Source organism: Chrysemys picta, chromosome 1, assembly GCF_011386835.1.
Source record: "Chrysemys picta bellii isolate R12L10 chromosome 1, ASM1138683v2, whole genome shotgun sequence".
In the NCBI taxonomy this organism is placed as follows: Eukaryota; Metazoa; Chordata; order Testudines; family Emydidae; genus Chrysemys; species Chrysemys picta.
In genome coordinates this window covers 163095601-163118833 of record NC_088791.1, presented here as the reverse complement: position 1 = coordinate 163118833, position 23233 = coordinate 163095601, and the positions used below count along the sequence as shown (strand labels likewise).

Genomic DNA, 23233 nt, shown 5'->3' with positions numbered 1-23233 from the left:
CACACTCAGCCCTGGGTTTTAAATACCTCAAAATTCAAGATGCACAAATGAAGCGTTATGAGTTTCAGGCCCCACTCTAATTTTTAACAAGGCTGGTTTTGATTAAGCTCTCCTGATACAGACAAAGTTGCTCTCCCTTCTCTAAAGTCTTATTCTAATATTCAAAATGCCTCGCCCTGGGGGTATATCTACATAGGAGCTGGGAGGTGTAATTCCCAGCTTGAGTAGACATACGTATACTAGCTCTGGTTTATCTAGCAGGCTAAGAAGAGCAATGTGGCCACGGCAGTGCGGGTGGCAGCTCAGGTATGTAGCCAGGGGGTTCAGGTTACATTAACATTTCCATAGACAGCAAGTGTGAAAAATCAGGACGGTGGGGGGGGGGGGGAATAGGAGCCTATATAAGAAAAAGACCCCAAAATCGGGACTGTCCCTATAAAATTGGGACATCTGGTCACCCTAGGTCCAGGTGGGACTGTATTCAGTCAGCTAACTTGAGCTGTTGCACTTGCTACCAGGGTCACATGGCTCTTTTTTGATGTGCTAGCTTGAACAGAGCTAGTGTGTGTCTGTCCTTCCGTGCTGGGAATCATACCTACCAGCTGCTGTAGAGACATACTCCCAGTGATAGCCTTGTCTTCCAAGCCCTTAATACAGTGCACAGACGGGAAAAAATCTTTCCAGGATTTCAAAGCAGTCAGTATCATGGTTCTGCAATTAATGGTCATGTTTTGGAGGGGAGGGGAAGAGGAAGTTAAAAAACCCACACAGTTAGGAGGGAAGCACTCATTTCTAAAACATATATTCTGTTAAAATGAGTGAGTTCTTTGCAATGAGAGAAACTGTGAAAATGGCTTACAACTTTGAAGAAGCTGACTTGCTAGTCAGTACATCTAGTTAACATTTAATAGTAGTAATCTGTATCTTACAGTAGTTATGAAAAAGTTGCCTTGAAACACAATATCATTGTTAGCAGTTTGATTTTTGCCTTAATGTGAAATTTAAAACAGGTTTTTCCAAATTAAAGAAGCTCAGTCCATAAAACACTTACTTACCAGCAACACGATGTGTTAGGATGAACAAATACAACACACAGGGAGGCCACCTTTTCTCCATCTTCATCACTTGGTGTTACATTAACATTTCCATAGTTGTTTTAGTGATTGCTGCAAGTTCTTTGTAAAGGAAGCCAACACTTCTGATCAACCCAGACACACCATTTCAGCGTGGCTTCAGAGAAGAGCAACGTCGACAGGAAACTGAGGTTTTCACATCTGGTGTGGTAAAATTAGTTCATCTTTTAAAACCTTTCTGTAAAGATCATGGCTGATTTATTCAAAATATAAACCCTAGATCAGGGGTTCTCAAACTGGGGGTCGGGACCCCTCAGGGGGTCGCGAGGTTATTACACGGGGGGTTGTGGGCTGTCACCCTCCACCCCAAGCCCCACTTTGCCTCAAGCATTTATAATGGTGTTAAATATGTTAAAAAGTGTTTTTAGTGTATAAGGGGGGGGGTCACACTCAGAGGCTTGCTGTGTGAAAGGGGTCACCGGTACAAAAGTCTGAGAACCACTGCCCTAGATGCTTTCTGAAAACGCTGTCTAAACTGTAAATTGAAAACCACATATATTCTACAGCTCACATACAAAACCCAGTGTATTGTCTCATTCTCTATATAGAACTCCAGAATGGACACAGTTATTAAGATGAATGTAAACTTCTTGAAAATAGCCTAAATGTTTAAGAAGTGTATATGATGTGCTGTATAGAGCAGGGGTGCATTGTAACTAACAGAAATGCAACTATTTGCTGTGCAGTGTACTCCTACATTTTTAAGAACCTGTCAATGAGCAGACAGGAATTTTGTTCTCAAAGTTAATTCAACCTGTCAGGCCTGATTGAGGTGAGCAAATTTTACTATTGATGAACACCTCTGTACTATAATGTTAATTGACATTATGCGGAACACGGTTTGGACTCAGTGTAGAGCAGGAAAAACTTTGTTCAACATTATGTGAGCTAACAGCATCTGTGTTGCTAAAACCATTACTATTACTACTACTACTACCACAGTTGAAATCAATGGGACTACTCTAAACTGTAAAGATTACTCCTGTAAGTAAAGGCTTGCAAGATCAGGCCCTTAGAAAGCTCTTCCTGGCAAGGACTCCATGTTTATTTATTTTGGTAAGGTCCACATGCATCTATGGCACTACATAAAATATCGGTGAATCAATCTATTTATCCATTCTTCAGTGTTTTTTCCTTCACATGTGCCTCCAAAGTAGTTTGGTGTACAATCCACATGCTACATTCACTGGTCGGAGAATTAGTGCATTGGGGTATTTCCAGTTATATTAATTGTTTTGTTTTTGTCCTGTTTCCCATTTAATTATTTGCCACAGTATCACAAACTGCAGAATTGTGGGTGAAAGTTCTAATTAGTATGGTAAATCCTGTACAACTTAAAATCCTGCAGGCTGAGTTTGCAGTGTTGTCATTGTCAGCTTCTTGAAATTTACAACTGTTGCACTTGGAGCATACAGATTGTGTAAATCCTGTCCCCATTTACACCGTGTCAAAGAAGCAGAAATCCCACAGAACTGTCCCATAGCATTTGTAAAACCATAAACCAGATGAACTATTGCTGGTGACGCACCTCCTTACAGCATTGTTTTGGGTTTCTGGGAGCTTGCACAGCATCCCTATTGTTTACTGCTCCCCCCCACCAAGTCACATTTCCCAATCTGCTCAATCACATTTCAGTAAGGTCCATGCCTTTTATTACAGATGGGGACACTTGGGGTTAGTCTATACTAGACAAGTTCCCCACCACTTTAACTAAATCTACTTAAACTGGTGCAAATCCCTAATATAGGTGCATTTAAACTGCTGTTATAACCAACCCTGGTGTATAAATAATTTATTTTAAATTGGTAAATTACCAATGAAAAGAAATACAAATTTAGCAAGGTTCAAACAGTTTAAATACATCTATATTAGGGTTTGTACTGGTTTAACTAGATCAGGGATGCTAAGATTGACGCTTGGGAGCTGTAAGTGGCTCTTTAATGTGTTTCCTATTAACCAATTGTAGAATACTTGGTCAGTCATTTTGCGGTGAGAATATTATATATATTTTCTCACTGGACAAAATAACAGTGTTTTAATACCATGTGCTGTAATATATATAAAATAGTAAATGAAACAATGAATTCACACTACTGTGGCTCTTTGGGTAATGTTGATTGCTACTTTGGTTCCCTAATCACTGAGATCTGAGTATCACTGAACTAGATTAATTTTAGATCTTTTCATTAAACTGTACACTCTTCCAGTAAAGAAATGTACAATATCCTTATAAAGGGACAAATTTCAAAACAGAAATGAGAAAAAGTATTCTAGCACTGCCTGTTTCTCCTCCAGTAATTTTGTTCATCCCCTTTCCTTGTGTGTTAGATTAATTGTTGACATTCTTTTTAAGACATGTGGCTGTTCTTCATTAAAAAGAGTTTTTGTGTTTTTCCTGCTTGTTTTATAATGTAAAAGCAAACTTTAAACTGGACTTCAAAGCCTGAGCTTCAGTTTTAGCCAAAATTAGTGGTCCTCAATGCAGATTCACAGAGACAGATTGACAACATGCTGGTTGCATGCACATAGGGCCTAATAAATAACTCCATATATGCTGAGGACCAGTGTCACTTTATTTTATGGCAATAGGGCTCTATTTTCACAAAAATAACTCTGAGCTGCCCACTTCCAGTGGTCAACTATTTATTTTATACACAGTTGCTTTTCAGATGCAGCTCAAGGTATATTTTTTAGGAAGTTTAGTGCACCGGTAATGGTTTTTCCAAACAGAATAAATTGGTTTTGAGCCTTTTCTTCTGCTCATCCTTGGATCACTTTTTCTAAAATGACAACGAAACAGCAAGACAGAAGCAGGGTGAGTACCCCTCACACAAAGGCAATACCTGACCCTATTACCAATCAGTGAAACTATGCTCTAGCTGAGCCCAGGGTGACCAGACAGCAAGTGTAACAAATCAGGACAGGGGGTGGGTGGTAATAGGAGCCTATATAAGAAAAAGACCCCAAAATCAGGATCTTCCCTATAAAATCGGGACATCTGGTCACCCTAGCTGAGCTAGAATCCGGCATCCCCATTCCTAAACATAGGCGACTGGGGGGTAAATCTTTGCTTGTAACACATTTACTTGCCATCTCTTGTCCTCATTACTTTAAATCCTGACCCCATCCTTAAGACAGTTGTGCTGCCAACATAGTAAAAGTCATGTCTATTCTTGGAAGCAAAGAGGTGCTGTATGGTCAACAAGACATTCAAACCATAGTTTTCAGCAGTCATTTGGGAGAAGCAAAAATGCACTCTGACGTGCACTGCCCAGTTTCCAACTCATGGAATAGCAGCAATAGGTAAACTGCTGACTTCTCAGCCAGCTGCAAAAACAAGAGTCCAAGACAAATCAACTTAACTCCAAACGTCTGAGGGGGATCCATGAATAGAGTTCTTCTATCTGCCCCTGCTGAGCAGTTCCCAGCAACAAACTTTTGAACTACTGGGGGAAAGGCTTTTGTGTGACATGCCAGAAAAACCTCATGAGCAGCTTTTATTGACCTCAAAAACATACATCACAATTTGAAAAGACAGCACAAGGGCAGTGTGTTGTAGGAGGCATCCACACAAAGGTCACTCAGCAGCATTTTTTAGTCAATAGGTCATTTGGCCTGACCTCAAAGTTTGCTCCTCCAATGAGAGATGGTCTGACAATGTTATGGTTTTATACTGAGTTTCATTGGTTGAGTGCTGTCACTCAGTATTCGTGTTGTGGCTTGCTGATGTGCAAGCCATTTCCCCCCAACCTGCCTCCAGATTTCACAAGTCTTACTCCGAACATAACATCCCGTCCACAGGAATGAAAGATCAACATCAATAGGTAACAACTGCCAATGTAATCTACAATTATATCTGAGATGCAAAACTTATCTCCACCTACTAGCTGTATCCCTACCACCAAGCGCTTCTTTGTAATATTCATGAACAGAGAGCATGAAAACCATCCAAAATCACCACCACCTTTTAACAGAAAAACGGTTTCCCTCAGGAGGGAGAGGTCTCTGCCGTCATATCACATAACATTGTGAGAACCTGTAAGCTTTCACAAAGCTAAATAAGCCTGGGCTAGGAGACTGAATAGAATGTTTCTGCAGAGGTGATGGATCAGTAGACGGCACGCTGGAGATTGTCAACAATGAGTTTCTCCATTGGAGATGCAACTCCATGGGTGCTAGCCACACACAGCAAGTGTCCCTGTGTAGCAGTCTTGAATTTTTTATCACCATGTGGTCTATGTCTGCTTAAAAGCAGCTCTAGAAGACCTGGTGGCAGGTCAGTGTACATTAGTACCAAGCGGTCTTTGAGCTGCACTGCTGGTAGTGCAAGGTTGAAAGATTAAGAAAAAGCCCGTGTAGGTAAGGCTTGAGATAGTGTTTTTTTGGATGTGGGTAGTACAGCATGAGGGGGACTCCCCAGCAGAGTCTTTTGGAGAAGACTTAAGACAAACATACTACAGCTGTTCATCATTAGAGATCCAACTCCTGTTTTTGTAAGAATAGGGAGGTTAGCCCCAGTGCCTTGTCTAAATTCCAGCTACGGAAATTACTTTCTGCCTCTTTGAATTCCTTCTGCAGGTTCCACTTGGGTCTCCTAATTTTCTTCAATCTTTGCCTCAAACTTAGTGTTGCTATGTTTATGAATAGTTACTGCTTTCCACCACATAGGTGGGATCATTTTGATAGTGGTTGGATTGTATAATGTGCATTTCATTCTGTAAAGCACTCAAACACTTTATGTAAAAAGGTGTTCTATGAAGGCAAACTATTTGTACTTTCAAGCACCCTCAGAATTCTCTTATGTGGATTTAGTATTTGTCTGACATTTTCTGAATGTAGGAGACCAATTATTATTTGCAGCCAGTAGATGGCACTGACAATTCATATCGGTACATCACATCGAATAACTCAAATTCATCTCATCCACTTTATGACAGTAAGTGTATCCAATTTGGGGGGGATGGCTGTAGGGGTCCTCTAATTATTTTCTGCAGAGGCATTCACCACCGAAGCAGGCATTTTGAATGATAAAAATGACTTTTTCCATGGAAGTCATGCCGGTCCCCTCCATTATACTTCGTGTTCACAAAAAACCTCAATTGCAATACAATTCTTCTCCCTCAATTACAGTAAGCAGCAACCAAGAAGAAAGAAGAACGGCAGTCGGTCCCACAGAAAAAGAAATCTTGAACTCTAGAGACAAATTCAATTATTCACAAAGAGAACCTTTTCAGAAATGCAGGGGCCTGAACTAGTTCTGCTGGAGGCAAGGAATGATTACCCTTGCAAACTAGGACCCTCTAAACATTGCTTAAAGGAAGCACTGCTCCCAGATGAAAAAGCAGTATATACTTTGAAGAAGGAATTTCATTAAAAAGTAAACTAACCTTTTAGGTTTGCTTGATGTTTAGCACCAATATTCCTATATTGCCACCCTGTTTTGGTTTTGAACTTCATTGAAAATAGTAATAATTACTGTTATCGGGCAACTTTCAACAAAGCAACTCACTGAGTTATGGTTAAAGGGCCACTCAGGTTGGGGGAGGGGACAGTTTAGTCTAATGGGACAAGACACTGGGACAGGAGTGAAGAAACCTGAGTTCTACTCCTGTTTCTGCACCTGGCCTGCTGCATGATCACAGGCCAGTGACTTTACTATTCTGTTTCCTCACCCAACCTTTGTGCATCTGGTCTATTTACAGTGTTATTTCTTCAGGATAAGGACTCTCTCTCACATTGTGTTTGCAAAGTGCCTAGCACAGTGGGGCCTCAATTTCATCTGGAGACCTTCCAGAACCATCTTCATGCAGATAAAGTTAAAAGTCGTCTTCATTTCAAAAATAATTTTTGCAACAGCAACTTTTGTTTCTGAAACAAACATATTTAAAAATATATATTTGCTTTTTATTTTTTTTTATTATTATTTCTTTTGGACTGGATCATGAAAGCAGACTCACTTTTGCATATAATAATTTCCAGGCTGGCTTGCACAAGCTCAGTGCACTGGTTGCTGACACATTAGGGTCAAGTTTTTTTTTTTTTTTTTTTTTAAATACTGTGTCTACTAGAATTAAAGGCAAACCTTTATGCCAACATTTCATTTGGTCTTTAGTTCTGTAGAAGCTTTGAGGCCAAATTAACCTGACAATGTCCTTTTAATGAAGTCTCTTAACCATCCTTTTGTAGCTGATAAATACTGTTTTCTCCATTGTAGGGATTGGGAAGCTGGCACAGAAATGAATTGATTCGTTTTAGGTCCCAACTCAAGCAAAATGGCAATGCTAGGATTACAACCCAGGAACCCTGACTCCCTGTCCTGTGTTCTAACTGTTAGAAACACTGCAAGTTATCTTAGTGACTTCCCGGATTAAACAAGGGCCATTTTCAAGACATTACTAGAAAGTATGATCATTGTGGGAAAGATCCTTCCTGCAATGAATTAATCCAGAAGTCAGTTTGAGGCTTTAAATTTCATGACATAGCTAAAAGCCAAACAGCAATGATGGTCAACAAATCAAAAGATGAGACATCTCTAGGAAATTCAAGCTATTAAGGAACAATATATTCAGCCTTCACAGTGAAACAAATGTCCAAGGATAATAAGTGAAAACAACTAGCTTTCTCACTTACACCCCAGTCCGCTCTGGAGCATCACCTTCTCCCCTGCCAGAACCAACATAAATCTCTAAACACTGTATCACAGAGTACAGCTGACAGGAAAAGCAAATGCTATTTAAAACAAAACAAAATACCCACAACCACCACCACGCACTAACAAAGAAAAACTACTATGACAGAGTCAGACTGAGGGTTTCCAGCAAATTAAAGGCTGCAAAGAGCCATTATTTTCCAAGGCAAACTAGATGCCTGTAAGATTAACCCTGCCTGTTAGTTGCTGCTTCTACTTCAACTGTGGCAGAACAATGGTTTTCTCCTTTTTTAAACCCTGCACCAAATAAATTTGTTTACATGCACATTCTATTCCCTGACCACCCCCATCTAGAAAAAACATCAAAATTAGAAGAACTCAGCCACATAAGATTGTTTGCAGTGCTGTTCTTGTAGCTATGTTGGCCCCAGGATATTAGAGACACAAGGTGGATGAGGTAATATATTTTACAGAACCAACTTCTGTTGGTGAATGAGCAAGCTTTCGAGCTACACAGAGCTGAAAGAGAGCTCTGTGTAGCTCGAAAGCATGTCTTTCACCAACAGAGGTTGGTCCAATAAAAGATATTACCTCACCCACCTTGTCTCCCACATATCATTGTGATACAGAGCACTATAAAAAGCCATTTGTTAGAAAAGGATTAACCACTTATAATATCAGTAAACATAGTCATGTTAAACTACCGACTTTTTTAAGAGGGTAATACCCTGTATTTCCCACCACGTTCCATGTGAAAAGATTAAGTTGCTAGCATTTATGATTTTGAAGAAAAATCTTCAGATGGTCATTAAAAGCAGTTATTTCTGGCCGAGTCTGCAAATGTCTTGAAACAAGAGTGCTAAGAGGGGTGTGGACTCCTTCTGTTCATTTCAGTAGGGAACTCAAGACCAATGTTGACATTTTAAATAATCACTATTTCACTGTTCATCAAAGCCCATAAAGAAGGATGATCACATCATGCATCTCTCTACAGTGAGTGGCATCTGGTTCAGCCATCTCAAAGGTGTGGAGCTTTATTTGGGAGCAGAACTTGGGACAGTACCACTTTTTCCCCCTGGTTCGATCTCTCATCCTAGATTCTATTTCCATCTCTGCCATTGACTTCTTTATGATCGAATCACTGCCAACATCTTGTTATCGACCTACTGATATACCTTGGGTAAGTGATTGCATGCCACAGCTTCCCTGTTCTGATTTCCCCTTTCTTACAATTGGTTAACCTTTGCAACATCACAATATTAGTAACGTATTTTGAGATTTTCGATTTGAGAAGTTCCATTTCATCATCCTCTCCATTTTACAAATGAATACGTTGAAGCACAGTAGGCTTACGGGATTGTCTAATGCAACATAGCAACTCAGTGGCAGATTCAATATGGTTTCAAATTCCCAATTCCAAAATTTATCATCGTTTATGCAGAGGAGATTCTGCATAAATCTTATTCCCATATGTTGAAGCCACTTTCTGCCCCTTGAAAAAAAAAATCACAGTAAATTAACTTATCTCTTATGATAACTGGATTTTAAAAAGGAGCATCTTGCAAGACCCTCCTTAAATGCAGTAAACTGCACTATGAGCGAGCACAGAACAAAATGACTTATTTAAATATAATCCCACATTTTAATCACAAGCGCGGGGGGGGGGGGGGAAATCTTATTGTTGAACTGAAATAAGTTGATTTGCTGTGAATCAGATTTTCAAAGGGACACACACAACAGGGGAAGTGGAATACATCAGGCAAGGAGAGACAGCTGCAACAATTACAAGTAATATTTTTCTTTTAAAATTGGGCAATTACACACAGTGAATTTCTATAACAGATGTTACAACATGATAAAGAGCTTATTAGGGAAAAACACACTATGGATTTACAAGGGACTAGTTTAAAAGCCCAACAGATTGGTCTGTAGGAGGAGTAGAATAGAATCTTTTCGAGCTAGCTTCACTGACATTAATGAATACACTAGAGGTGCATTTGGCCTGTGATGTTTAGTTTGAAAAGAGTTGATTGTGGTCATTTACAATGCTAGGAAAGTATTTGGGATGAAGATCAGTGGAACTGACCAGCTGCTCAGAACACAGGTATAATATTAGAAGTCTGATTTAATATCTTGTTCTACCAGCAAAGCTTGTGGCTAAACAGGAAATAAAACTCATCTATCCTTATTAGATTTGGGCTATAATCTCATATCACTCAGATATTGGACTTTTCTAGCAGGCTTCCTGAATTGCTTTCATACTGCTATCAGCAGCATAAGGTAACAATGGAATTGTGGCACTAGACAACTCAGCAGTGGTACAGTTTAGTTGGACTCCAAAATAGACTGTGAATCCAAAGTATGCTCATGTTTAGTGGCTTGAACAACAGAAATATCAAGCAAAACCTGCATGAGAAACAGATATGATAGACGAGTATTTTCATCAGTGATGATAAACAAAAGAGCATCATCTAGCTACACTACAGTGTCTATATTTAAAAAATTGGGTGCAGCAAGTGTTGTATTTCTTTTCTTCTCTGCTCACTGTAGACAGGGAGTGCTGTTAAAGAAAACTAAGCCCAATGCACACCAGCAACTGATTTCCTTCTACATGTGGCAACAAAATTCTCCTTTGACCTCAGTGTTGAATTAACACATTTGAACCAAAAACCTGAGACTATCTTCTACAGCTGTTCTGTATCATCTGGTCTGATAAGAAACTGAGACTCAAACTTGCCCATTTTATTTTTAGGCTGTTCATTACAAAGGCAACATTTGCAATTCCATTTTTAAAAAATTGTTTGTGTTATAGGATAGCAAATTGTGTTTTAGACTCGGGTAATAACATCTTTGAGTCTGATGATGTAATTAACAAAAAAAGATTTGACATGCCAAAATAAGGCACTGTCCCTTAAATAACCATAGGAGAGCAGTAGGAATCCAGAAGCGTAGAGCAGAAGTCAACAGAGACAGTCTAAAGGAGTTGTGCACCCAACTCCACTAGGCTCCTGTGAATATCCCAGCCAGAGCAAACATGCAGAGAGGGCAGGGGATGTATCCAGTTTCACACACACACCATTGTATACAAAAAAACCTACCTAACATCTTCATACTCTATTTATCTCCTGAGCAGTGACACCAAAAGGCAATACAAGTAACATGTCTTTATGAAAAAAAATCAATTAAATCTAATCTGGGACCACCAGTACCAACCTTCATTGATTGCACTTGTTTCTGTAATTTAGGGAGATTATGTTGCATTCTTCATATGGAGCAAAAGTTGAATCCCTGCTTAAAAAGCAAAATTTAACCTTAACTATATGGCTGTGAATCATGTCTCCATAATATGCCAGCTGCAGAAAGTAATAAGGGCTTTGTGAGGAAAAGGAAACTGAAATCCCAAAGCAGATTGTGGACAATAAGTAATAGAGTTGGCTGACTAATATGATTTGTAAACTATAACCTGAATATAAAGATAAACCTTCTGGACTTCTTCTTTTTGGGTGAGCAGTTAGCTATCCCAGAAAGTTTGAGGAAATTCACCTCTCATAAGACTTTACCATTACCATATTGTTTTCCACTTATATATGAGTGGAAGCAGTGGGGCTACTCAAGTGAGGAACTCCCTTTCCAAGTCTTGGACACACTAAAATGGCCAATAGTCCGTGCAGATTCACACTGTTGTAGGAGCAGCAGTGATCTGTAGCTATGTATAACCTATATGCTCAAAAGGTCTGTTACACTTGCCCGCACCCCCTTGTCTCCTCTCCCTCTTTGAATACCTGTGAAGTGGCTTTCCCCCACCCCTCCCTCCTGGAATGTTTGTGGGATGAATGGGCTGGTTGAACAGCTGGAAGATCAGAAGAGCTCCCAGATAGACAAGGTGTCTGGGACTCTAATTAGGCAGCGCTCACACACCCAATGCATGGACACTGCATGGACACTGGCTGAGGTGGAGTGTGCCCAACCAAACGCAGCCAAGTCATCTCTAGTCACAGGCCATGACACTCTGATTAGGCAGCACTCACACACCCAATGCATGGACACTGCCCGAGGTGGAGTGTGACCAACCAGACGTGGCCAAGTCATCTCTAGTCACAGGCCATGAGGAGAAAGTCCTTAAAAGGGGAAGGGGCCATGTGCTCAGCAGTGCACTCACAAGCTTATACCTCCTGTGAAGGCCCTTCGCCCGGACCACCTGGCCAGTGGTTCGCTGTGTTGCATTCCATCGTGCCTTGGGAAGACTTACCTTCATCACACTATCCATCGCTGTGCTGTGGGACACTTACTTTCAAGGATCCTGACATCTCCAGTGCCGTGTCTGTCCTGGGAACGTAAGTATACGAGTGTGAGTGTAAAACCTCCCCCCCCCTTCTTTTGAGCTTAGCTATCAATATAATAAATGTGCTGCTTTCTGCCAAACTCTGGTGGGTTATTAGTCCTCCCTAAGCTTACTAGCTGGCCCAATTTCGGGTAACAAACACATGCTACCTTAACACCTTTAAATCCTAATCTAGACAAGACCTTAGAGATCTCTCTTAACATGGTTCTCAGAAAAGTGTTCTTGTCTACCCTGGGTGAAGAGAATCTTGTTAATGCCATGCTCGTCACATTAAAACATTGAGGAATCCTTGTGGCACCTTAGAGACTAACACATTTATTTGGGCATAAGCTTTCGTGGGCTACAACCCACTTCATCAGATGCATGGAGTGGAAAATACAGTAAGCAGGTATAAAAATACAGCACATGAAAAGATGGGAGTTGCCTTACCAAGTGGGGGTCAGTGCTAATGAGGCCAATTCAATTAGGGTGGATGTGGCCCATTCCCAACAGTTGACAACTGAGGGGAAATTATTTTTTGTAGTGACCCAGCCATTCCCAGTCTTTATTCAGGCCTAATTTGATGGTGTCAAGTTTGCAAATTAATTCCAGTTCTGCAGTTTCTCATTGAAGTCTGTTTTTGAAGGTTTTTTGTTGAAGAATGGCAACTTTTAAGTCTGTTATTGAGTGTCCAAGGAGATTGAACTGCTCTCCTACCGATTTTTGAATGTTACAATTCTTGATGTCTGATTTGTGTCCATTTATTCTTTTGCATAGAGACTGTCTGATTTGGCCAATGTACATGGCAGAGGGGAATTGCTGGCACATGATGGCATATATCATATTGGTGAAATTGCAGGTGAACGAGCCCCTGATGGTGTGGCTGATGTGGTTAAGCCCTATGATGGGATCCCTTGAATAGATATGCAGACAGAGTTGGCAATGGGGTTTGTTGCAGGGATTAGTTCCTGGGTTAGTGTTTCTGTTGTGTGGTGTGTAGTTGCTAGTGAGTATTTGCTTCAGGTTGGGGAGCAGTCTGAAGTGAGGACTGGCCTATCTCCTAGGGTCTGTGAGAGTGAGGGATCGTCCTTCAGGATAGGTTGTAGATCCTTGATGATGCACTGAAGAGGTTTTAGTTGGGGGCTATAGGTGATGGCTAGTGTCGTTTGTTACTTTCTTTGTTGGGCCTGTCCTATAGTAGGTGACTTCTGGGTACCCTTCTGGATCTGTCAATCTGTTTCTTCACTTCACCAGGTGGGTATTGTAGTTTTAAGAATGCTTGATAGAGATCCCGTGTTTGTTTCTGTCTGAGGGATTGAAGCAAATGCGGTTGTATCTTAAGGCTTGGCTGTAGACAATGGATCATGTGATGTGGTCTGGAGGAATGTAGGTAAGTATAGTGGTCAGTAGGTTTCCGGTATAGGATGGTATTTATGTGACCATCGCTTATTTGCACTTTAGTGTCCGGGAAGTGGATCTCTTGTGTGGACTGATCCAGGCTGTCACTAAAACATGGCGGTCACTAGTGATTTCCAATGGAGTGTGGACAAGGCCTAAAGTCCGGCGATTTATTTGCTAGAATTTTAGCAAGCAGGATTTAGGATCACACATTCAAACACAAGAAAGGAGTTTTCTCTGGATACAAATGCCAGTCCCATGTGACCTGCTGTGCCTTGGGAAAGCAGTCAAGTTCTGTCTTGTGGTGGGAGAGGATGTAGCTATTTCCTTTCAAGAGACCAAACCAATCAATCCTTCCTTGGTGGTGCTGGAACAGAAGACCAGGACTCTCAAGGCAGATTATAAACACAATTCCTGCAATTAACTTACTCAGGATCTGCTAGAGACAGTTAGATTCTCATTAAGTCAATTAACAAGGCAGTAAGCAAAGGGATAGGCTGAGGACCTATAGCTTCTGTGACAGAGAAAAGGTCAGACTGTCCCCTGCATTTCCATGTGTAGAGGGAAAGCTGGGTAGGGTGTGAGGGTGGCAAAAGGAATGCAAGTGGCAGTGTTAGGGTCTCATTTTACAGCCCACAGGTGCAGGAGGGGGCCAGGGCTGCTCTCCACAGCATAGTTGCCTTTGCATGAATTATGCAGCATACAAATACTGCCAGTATTATCTTACTTTGGTGGCTCCTCTCAAAGCAAAACTCACCCGAGGGGGATGCCTGAGGGCAGCCATCAGCTGGCTACAGGGGAACAAGCTTCTTGGGGTTCTTCTTCCTGCTGTCACACAAAAGAGGGGCTGAGAGTTACGAGGAGACACTGGACCTTCACATCAATTGCTCTGGTTTTTGTGGACATCATGAGAGCAATGGCTTCGGGGGGCCAGCTGTTCCATAGGAAGGACAACTCCCCCCACCCTCCAATAGGTTAGTTTAGAAAACTGTCTTATATCAGTCTCCTGCCACATATCCCAGTCAGTCCTCCCTAACCTGCATTTCAGAGATGTCAGTCATGAATGCTTCTTTTCATGCTCTATGGCTCCTTTAAGGCTCCTTTGCCTGTCAGAAGAGCCCACTCCCCGCTTTAGAGTTGGGGGAGCTGATGAACATGCTCAACACATCTCTGGCATCATCCTCTGAAGCCACACGGTCACATAGGTCTATCAGGCAAGGCAGCATGACGGACCCCAACAGTCACATCCCCCCCGAGTCCTCAGGGCCAACAGTCAGGAGAAGTGGGTCTTGTGGGTGCAAATTTTAACATGTATGAATAGGTAGATTCTGTCATCTTTTTAGATCCCTGCATAGTTTTCTGCCACTTCAAATTGCAAATGCATGTGTATACATATGCAACTTTGCATATGGAAATCAGGCACTGAAATATAAGCCCTTACATTTTTCCATTAATCAAAGGTGTTCTTAGCAGCCTGATAGAGAATTTCTTCAATGTGATTATCATCTTCACCAAGTCCCTGGAAATAAATTTCCACTACATTATTTGCAGTCTTTAATCTTTTTTAATGTTTTCTTCAAATACTGTAATAATTTCTACATTCTGTGAAATCTACTTACGCTTAGTCAACAGAAATATCTGCTGACCAGAATATTGGGAATGAAATGTACAAATCACACTTTTGGATCTGAGGCCCAAAACACAAGGCCAATTTCCTGTGCTGCATGTCTTTGAGGCAGTGTCTTCGTATGTCTTATGCATCACCCTCTCTATTTGAAAATAGAAGACAAAGGAAGAGGCAATTGACACTGAACAAAGATGGAATTCCCCTACAGGATTTCAGAGCAAACAAGCTGAACTCTGACCCAGAGAGAGTGGAATGAGTTTTATAATGTTATCATAGTCCACGATACAGAGTTAGATGGATTCTGCTCAATGAATGGCAACCTTTTATGACAGAACTTACTTCCCCCAGTAAATAGAAGGTAAATATGACCAAATGAAGAGTGGCAATAATGGCAGTCAGTACCTTGCACTATCATACCCTACAAGTCAAATGTCGCCAGACTAGCCTTTTATTTTCCGTTTTGGTAAGGTCGTACATTGACTATACTCAATCACATTAGACACGAAATATTACTGACCTTACAAAGAAAGTTTCAAAATAGTCTCTTGACAAAAGATAACTGATGGACTGGATTCCTCTCTTGTATTTCGATGAAATATACCCCTGACATAGCCTGATGAATGGCTGTAATAAACACAATGGGCAAGGCGAAGAGCAAAAAATCAGCCAAAGTAATCGTGATGCTGCAGCAAAAGAGAATGGCATGTCAGGGAGACTTGCACAATGACATACGTGACTGATGACAGCTTAAGGCTAAAACTGATGCCTACACTCATCCATCTGGATAAATATTAGTTGCAGTTATCCGTGCTAGCTAGTGGAAACACACAATTGAAAATTTTTTAATTTGCCATGTCCTAGTTATCATGAGACTCTGAAGTCTGGTTCCCTTTTAAGGGAACAAACGGCACTTGCAAAATCTGCATCTCATTTTTTACCCTCAAAATGAATTGCAGGCACCAAACAGAATGCTGTTGCACCCCCTATTCCCCCCCCACACACACACACATTACCTGATTTATACCCCCAATATGATACTTGCAGGCTCAGGTATTCAGATCTGTACCCACAATACAAAAGCAGGTCCACAATTGTAAATACTGGTATTATTGGCTTAATTTGCTGGGGGGAGGAGGGGGAAAAGGGGAGTCACCTTTTTCTCAATTTGGTTCAGTATGCAACTAGTGAAAACTTATTTGTAATCCCCCACTCCAACTTTATTCAAGTACTGTCTTAACTTTTTTTGCCTCCCACCTAAGCAACCCGGGTCTCCCAAACCGACCTGTGGCAGTTCAAAACAGATCTCTATTTCAACTGTTTGTAACTATCAGTTCCAACTTGCTCTCTATAAAATTTTGAGTATAATCCTTCCTTATAATCCCTAGAATCCTTTGCATTGGCTTCAAGATTTAAAAAGAAGGAACACAGCTGAAAGCAGTTGATCTAAATAGCAAAGAGCTCTTCTGACCATGAACCAATCCAGGTTCAACATCAATTTGGCTTTCCTGTCTACTCAGTGATCCCTCGAACATGAAACCCTATGCAGTTGCATATGTTGCCTATGCATAAGTCCCACATCATGTTTGTATTGTTGATCACTTCCTCCATATATTAGCCTCTAGAAGACCCCCCAAAAAAGAGTTGTTGGATCAACAGGAAGAGTTGAAACAATTGCTATTACACAGGTCACAAAACCACAACATTTTATCCAAATCACCCTGCATTTTGGTGATTTAAAAAAAGTGTAACCAAGATCCAAACCACCCCAGCCTTGTTCTCAAACAAGTAATACCTGGCAAACAGGGTTTTGCAAAACCAAAACACATCCTAATTTGCTGACAATTTACACTGGCCAAAACTGAAAACCTTTATCCCAAGTCCCTGAACTCTGGGTAGTAAAAATAAAATGCAATTCACAATCCAAATGCCCGGGGTACAACCAATTCCCCCACTGTCCCCATCAAACCTCTTCTTACAACTTATGTCAGCATGTGAACAGCTGCTTCTGTGATAATTTAGTGCCATGATATGAATCTCTTGAATACACAACAAGCTAACTATCAGGGAAGGAAACAGTGAAAAAATTTTAAGGTAGACATCCCTCATTACCATTACTTCTCCCCACATGAATACAAGATGTCTCCATGACCTCTTTGCAAGGTCAGAGCTCAGCCCTGAATTTTTAGACCTAGTGAATTCACCATATGATGGATCTTCAGTAGACAAATTAAATGAGAATTTTAGACACCTCATAGACGAATCACACTCATGCCATTATGTATCTGGTTGACAATCCACCAAAGTCAGTGTTATAAAGACAACACTTCTGAAATGTTGTTTGTAATCAGTATTTCAGTGAAATGTAACAGGTAAGACAAGCATAAGGTTAAACATTTTTCAAGAGACAATCACATTACCTAACACTCCCTCCACAATTAAAGTCAAGTCTCTCAAGAGCACTTGAACGCGGCCAACACTACACCACCTCCTAGTTTGAGACTCTGGTTTCTTTCAGTAGCACTGTTTTAGCTCTTAAGGTTCTGCCTCTTTCATTTATGAACTTCTCAAAAATTTATGAATTGTTAGTCTTGAGAAACAAGTATTAAATGGAAAGCTTTCAAGATCAAAGCACTCCCTCTGCAGAACAAGGAGTTAAGCAGCAGCAACATTAATTACATAATTAATGTTTAGAGGGGAGGGGACACAAGCTTGAGCCCACAGCCCAGTGTAGCATACAGGTGCCCTTATCTTTAACCCAGAGGCACAGCCCTTGGGGCTTACAAGTCACATCTTGCCCAAAGCAAAGATTAACAATGATAGCAGTTGGCTGCTATTGGTTCTTTTTTGTGGACACTAAGTCTTAAGGCTCTGGCTCAGTTCTCTGTGGGACCTGTGGCTAAAGAAAGACAGCTTAGGGCATATCTACACTTTGAGCTGGGGGGCGTGGTTACTATCCCAAGGAGACATAACACGAGCTCTGATCAAGCTAATATGTTAAATATAGACCATAGCTGCAGTGGTGCAAGAGGCAAACTGCCTAAATATGTACTCACCTGAGATACTAGGCGTGTACTCGGAATGGCTAGCCCCTCCTGCTGCCACAGCTACACTCTGTTTTTATCACTCTAGTTCAATCAGAGCTAGCACAGGTACGTCTCCTCTAGTTGGGAATCATGCCCCCAACTCGAAGTGTAGATGTACCATTCGATATCATTTTCAGCTGATTTCTTAGGGCATTTCTCTCACCTGATCCACACTTTTTTTGAAAGCCTGTGGGTGAGGACTTAGGCTTACTCCCAGATACCAGTACTTCAAGTAACCCAGCCAGGTTGAGTATTGAGTCAATACTCTGTCCTCAGCTTTTCCTTATATTATTGCAGCCTGAGGAATATTTCATAAAAACTGGATGGGTGGGTTTTCTCTGTCTGACTGCTGGGAACTTAGGTGTCAAACCCTTGCTCAAAGAAAAGCACACTTTCTAACTAAACATTTTATAAATTTTCTCCAAATGAAGCACATAACTCATAATAGCCCCAATAGGCTAACAATTTCCCTAGCAACAGCCAAGAACAATTCATTATTCTCTTTATCAGCAAAGCATATCTAATCATAACAATAAAACTACATGTCAGAGGCACCTAAAATCAAGGTTGCTTGTCCAAACATTTCTTTTATTTTCACAGTACATTCATTTCCATTGAACAGTAACTCCCTGTCCCAAACTCCCATTCTGATAGCAAAACTGCAAACTTCAGTTGCACGGCCTCGCCTCTCAGGGTCCTAAAAATGACTTCTAGCTAGCAGTGGTTGAACATACAAAATGGCTGACTGTGGTACTGTCAAGTTCTGGGGTACATGCAGGAATATCAAATTTTAGGTTCCGCCTCACTGCAATGACACTCAACCAGCTCATTCCCATCCTTTTGTTGGCTAGGCACTTGGACAGCAAGGAAAGGGCATTCTTCTGGAAGTGACGAAACGTGGAAGTAAAGTGAAGTCATCTACACACATCTACATCTGACAGCACTGCTGGCCTAAGCACCTCATCATCTTCCCCAATGACCTCTTTCCCACGTTCAGCTAGAGGTGACAAAAATGGACCTCTCGTGATCAGGAAGCACATCCTCAGAGAGGAGTCAACAGAGCCAACCGATTAAAGAACCTGAACATGACTTCTGGATCCCACAAGCATGTCACTCACATTGGCACTGGTCAGCAGCATTAAAGGCTATTCAGAGGGCTATTGCTACTATCTTGGACACAAGAATACTTGTTTTCATATAGAAAGCAAGAGTGCTTTTTTATCTAATGGGGAAAAATTAAAATAGCTTATATTTTAATCTTACAACAAATCTTTTCCTAAAGTCTCAACCACAGTCGAGTATGCCTTACTCTGGCCCAGGCTATGCACAGCACCCTCTTGCTTAGCATAGGCACACAGTCACAGCTGGACCTGCAATTTTCTGACTTCTGGTTTTGCTGCATTAGTAGAAGTTTCTGGCACTGCTCGCCTTTATTTTTAGCTAGATTCTGAACAGAGTCTTGAGACTCATTTCTTCTTACTATGAGGTTAGTCAGAAGGGGAACATGTACTTCTTTAAAAAGAAGAACAGGAGGACGTGTGGCACCTTAGAGACTAACAAATTTATTAGAGCAAGCTTTCGTGGACTACAGCCCACTTCTTCGGATGCTCTAATAAATTTGTTAGTCTCTAAGGTGCCACAAGTCCTCCTGTTCTTTTTGCGGATACAGACTAACACGGCTGCTACTCTGAAACTTTTCAATGTACTTCTTTAGTAATTTCTAGTTTTTGCCTGTCTGTCAGTCTTCAGTTTTAATTCCTTTCCCTTTCGAACAGTGTAGATGAAGTATTTTCTTCCCACTGGTTGCCCACAGACCTCTGCCAGGTTAATACCTTCAGAATTTTGTAGATCATTCAGAATTATTTCCTGATTGAAGCCTTCAGTTGTGATCCATACAAGGTCACTGCAACTTTCTTAGCGTAGAATGTGCCCAGTTTAGTATTTCAGTGAGAATTCAGACTCTCAGAGAAGCCGCGGCCAGCACATCGCTCGCCCGCGCCGCTTCCCGCCGCCCCTATTGGCCCGGGACGGCGAACCGCGGCCAGTGGGGGCCACAATCGGCCGAACCTGCTGCGTCAGCAGGTAAATAAAACTGGCCCGGCCCGCCAGGGCGCTTACCCTGGCAAGCCGCGTGCCGAACGTTGCCGAGCCCTGCATCTTTCAAGATGTACTATATTCTATACCTGATAGTCTGTAGAAGCCTTTTTTGTTCCTTGAATCCTCTTTCCTGTCTTTTTAGAGTGTGTTTCTTACCTTTAAATTGTTGCCCCTTATCAAACCCGAGAGCAATTCCATTCCACCAGTTTTAGAATCTTATTTCTCAACAAAATCATCAGGTTTCTCCAGTTAATTATCTGGAAAATACTAGAACCTGTTTTTATTTTTTTTAACCACAGAGATCTTGGAAGTGAAAACACACTATTTCCTCAACAACAAGAAAAAAAAAATCACTCAAATATTTATTTTAACACATTTCAGAAGGCCTTTTTTGCAGCTTCTCAAGAAATAAAAACACATAGTGCAAGCCAGTTGGTTATTTAATTCTGGTTATGACTAAACTTTTGCTCAGTGCTGTATATTGAAACAATCAAAAACACATATTTGGGTTTCCTTAATAGAAAACTTTGCAGACAAGAGAGATATCAAATAGTAAATGATCAAGACAGCAGCAGCATCCCTTCAGAAAAGAGCAATCATCTCCTGACACAAACAAAGGAAGTTAGACCACACACTGCAACAATGTATCATATTTCACATCTATTTAAGTACTTCTACCTAACAGGAACAAAGGAGGCACCTGGTGTTTTAATTAACTTACACTCAGGTAATTATCCCTTGAGCCACTGTGGAAAGTCAGTATCTAAATCTAGATATGATTTTGCAAGCACCATCAAACCCAACTATCATAAAAAGTGTGCTTGAGTACACATTGGAGCATACTCCCAGATGTTCACCTCTGGAATAAACTTTGGTCTCATCCTTAACCTCATGGCAGCAGCAGGCAGGCCTGTTGCCGCTGGCACTGAGTGCTAATGCATTTTGCAGTGCATTAGACCTTAGCATCAGACAATGACAATTCCTAATTCCAAGAGTTAATAAGAAAAAATGTGTTTCCAACGGGCACTGGTGTACTTTTTTCTGCCCACGTTTATTCAGTAGGTGCTTTGTCCTGGTGGTGGGATATGGTTACATTCGATTACCATAAATTCAATTGTTTGCAAATTCTCTCTCAATTTTCTGTCCTCTGGCAATAGAGCTACATTTAGAGTGGACTGTCGTTTGCAATTGCTTGCCCTCCTTTTATTGATGGGTTCCCTGAACATCTCACTGCACGTTTTATTCCATTATCCTTTTTTAATGGCTTTTCATTTCCTCAAACACAGCCAGTCACAGTTCTATCCAAGAGAGCATTTTATACCAACAGGTACCAGCTCCACCCCCCACCCCCCCACTGTGAAGGGAAATAACATACAGTGGATTTTTCTTTTTGTTTTCTTTTGAGTGATTAACTCAACATTCACATATTAAATGTTGTGTCCTTGAAAGTCCTCCTTCCTTAGGGTGACCAGATGTCCCAATTTTATAGGGACAGTCCTGATTTTGGGGTCTTTTAGTTATATAGGTTCCTATTACCCCCTATCCCCGTCCCCATTTTTCACTCTTGCTCTCTGGTCACCCTATCCTTCCTATTTCTTCTGTCGCCTCTCAAATTGCATGAACGCAGAACACATATGGCTTGTGCTTTTCTTTTTTTTATTAAAGTAGTCTTAATATCAGTTCTTTGATTTTTTTATTTATTTATTTACTTTTTTAATTCAGATGAGTGTAAAAACAGGGCCTACTAAAAAATGTAAGTTAATTGATGATTAAGGCAGATTGTCAGCTGGAGTTATATCATGGTTCCCACTGACATCTTTCAGGAATACCTTCCTACTATTGAAGAAGCCATGTACTACCAACGGATTTAATTTTAAAACACACATCATTTCATTTGCTTGCCAAAGTATAACCTGCAGGCATCAGCCCTGCACTGAACAAATGATATGGCAGTGAACAACTTTATTTGTCACATGGGAAGCTCCTGTAAGAGCCGCACCACAGCTAACAAGCTTCTTTAAGATCTAACTGCTTATGTTGTCAGTTAAACGGCATTTTTTAAGACGTCAGTAGCACCTTCTTTTGACTTCTTATAGTATTGTATCTGTTATACCTCTGGGTTTGGTCTAACACTCAGAGTTCAGAATGGGTGCTTAATGTTTATAAGCCTCAATAATTAAAGTGTCAATTTCCAGTGACAAACAGTATCAGCCCTACAATGGCATAGGCACTTCAATATACTTTTCCCACACTCTTGTGTGAGGGGATCCCATTTTGATATTTTCAGGGACCACGCTATTTTTTCATGCATCCTACTTATGTTTCCAGGCCTCCAGTCCCACAGTGCTCCATGAGGTACGTTAAACTACAGATAAAATAGGAGAGCCATTTTTAGGGCAACTCAAAACTGAAACTAACTGCAAAAGTTAAAATCTGCTTTTAAATATCACTAAGAACCTAGATCAGATTCAGCATTCTGGGAACACTCAGAACTTCCCTGAAATTACTATGAAGCTTGGCTGCACAAGAAATTGTTGTGTCCATCTCTGAGTGAACCTTTTGACTGAAGCTGAAAACAGCAGACTTCCACCAAGTGGGAGTTAAATGAATGAAAGACCTATTCATGGAAAATGCACACGGTCCATGAGGCACCAAAATGAGCAAAAAACCCAATTTTAAGGTTAATTAATCATCAGTGCAACAAATAATTTTTAACATGGGCACCACATGGGACAGAGAAAACTAAGCAGCCACGTGACTTAGCAATGAAGCCTAGATGTGAAGATTAATTTATCTTAATTGCAAATATCGACTAAGGCGGTTTATAATTCATTAAAATTCAAACTATTTCAAAGTCATTGCAAGTATTGTTACATACCTTCTTAAAGAAGTTGTCATCAGAAAGAGCTTAAAGCTGTGCAGCTA

The 23233-nt window shown here is 40.8% G+C and overlaps 1 protein-coding gene across 5 annotated transcripts in view; it reads right to left on the bottom strand.

The window, feature by feature from the left end:
• Positions 1-23233, bottom strand: part of CD96 (CD96 molecule) — a 92050-nt gene that overhangs the window by 37123 nt on the left and 31694 nt on the right. For 4 of the 5 annotated variants that reach the window (XM_008165965.4, XM_008165972.4, XM_065574748.1 and 1 more), the window contains exon 2: positions 1056-1274. In XM_008165965.4, the coding sequence (XP_008164187.2) occupies positions 1056-1122 (67 nt within the window). In that variant the 5' untranslated portion in view covers positions 1123-1274. Of the gene's footprint in view, positions 1-1055; positions 1275-12031; positions 12111-23233 lie in introns of those variants that run through there. The other variant, XM_065574758.1, reaches the window with a different exon arrangement.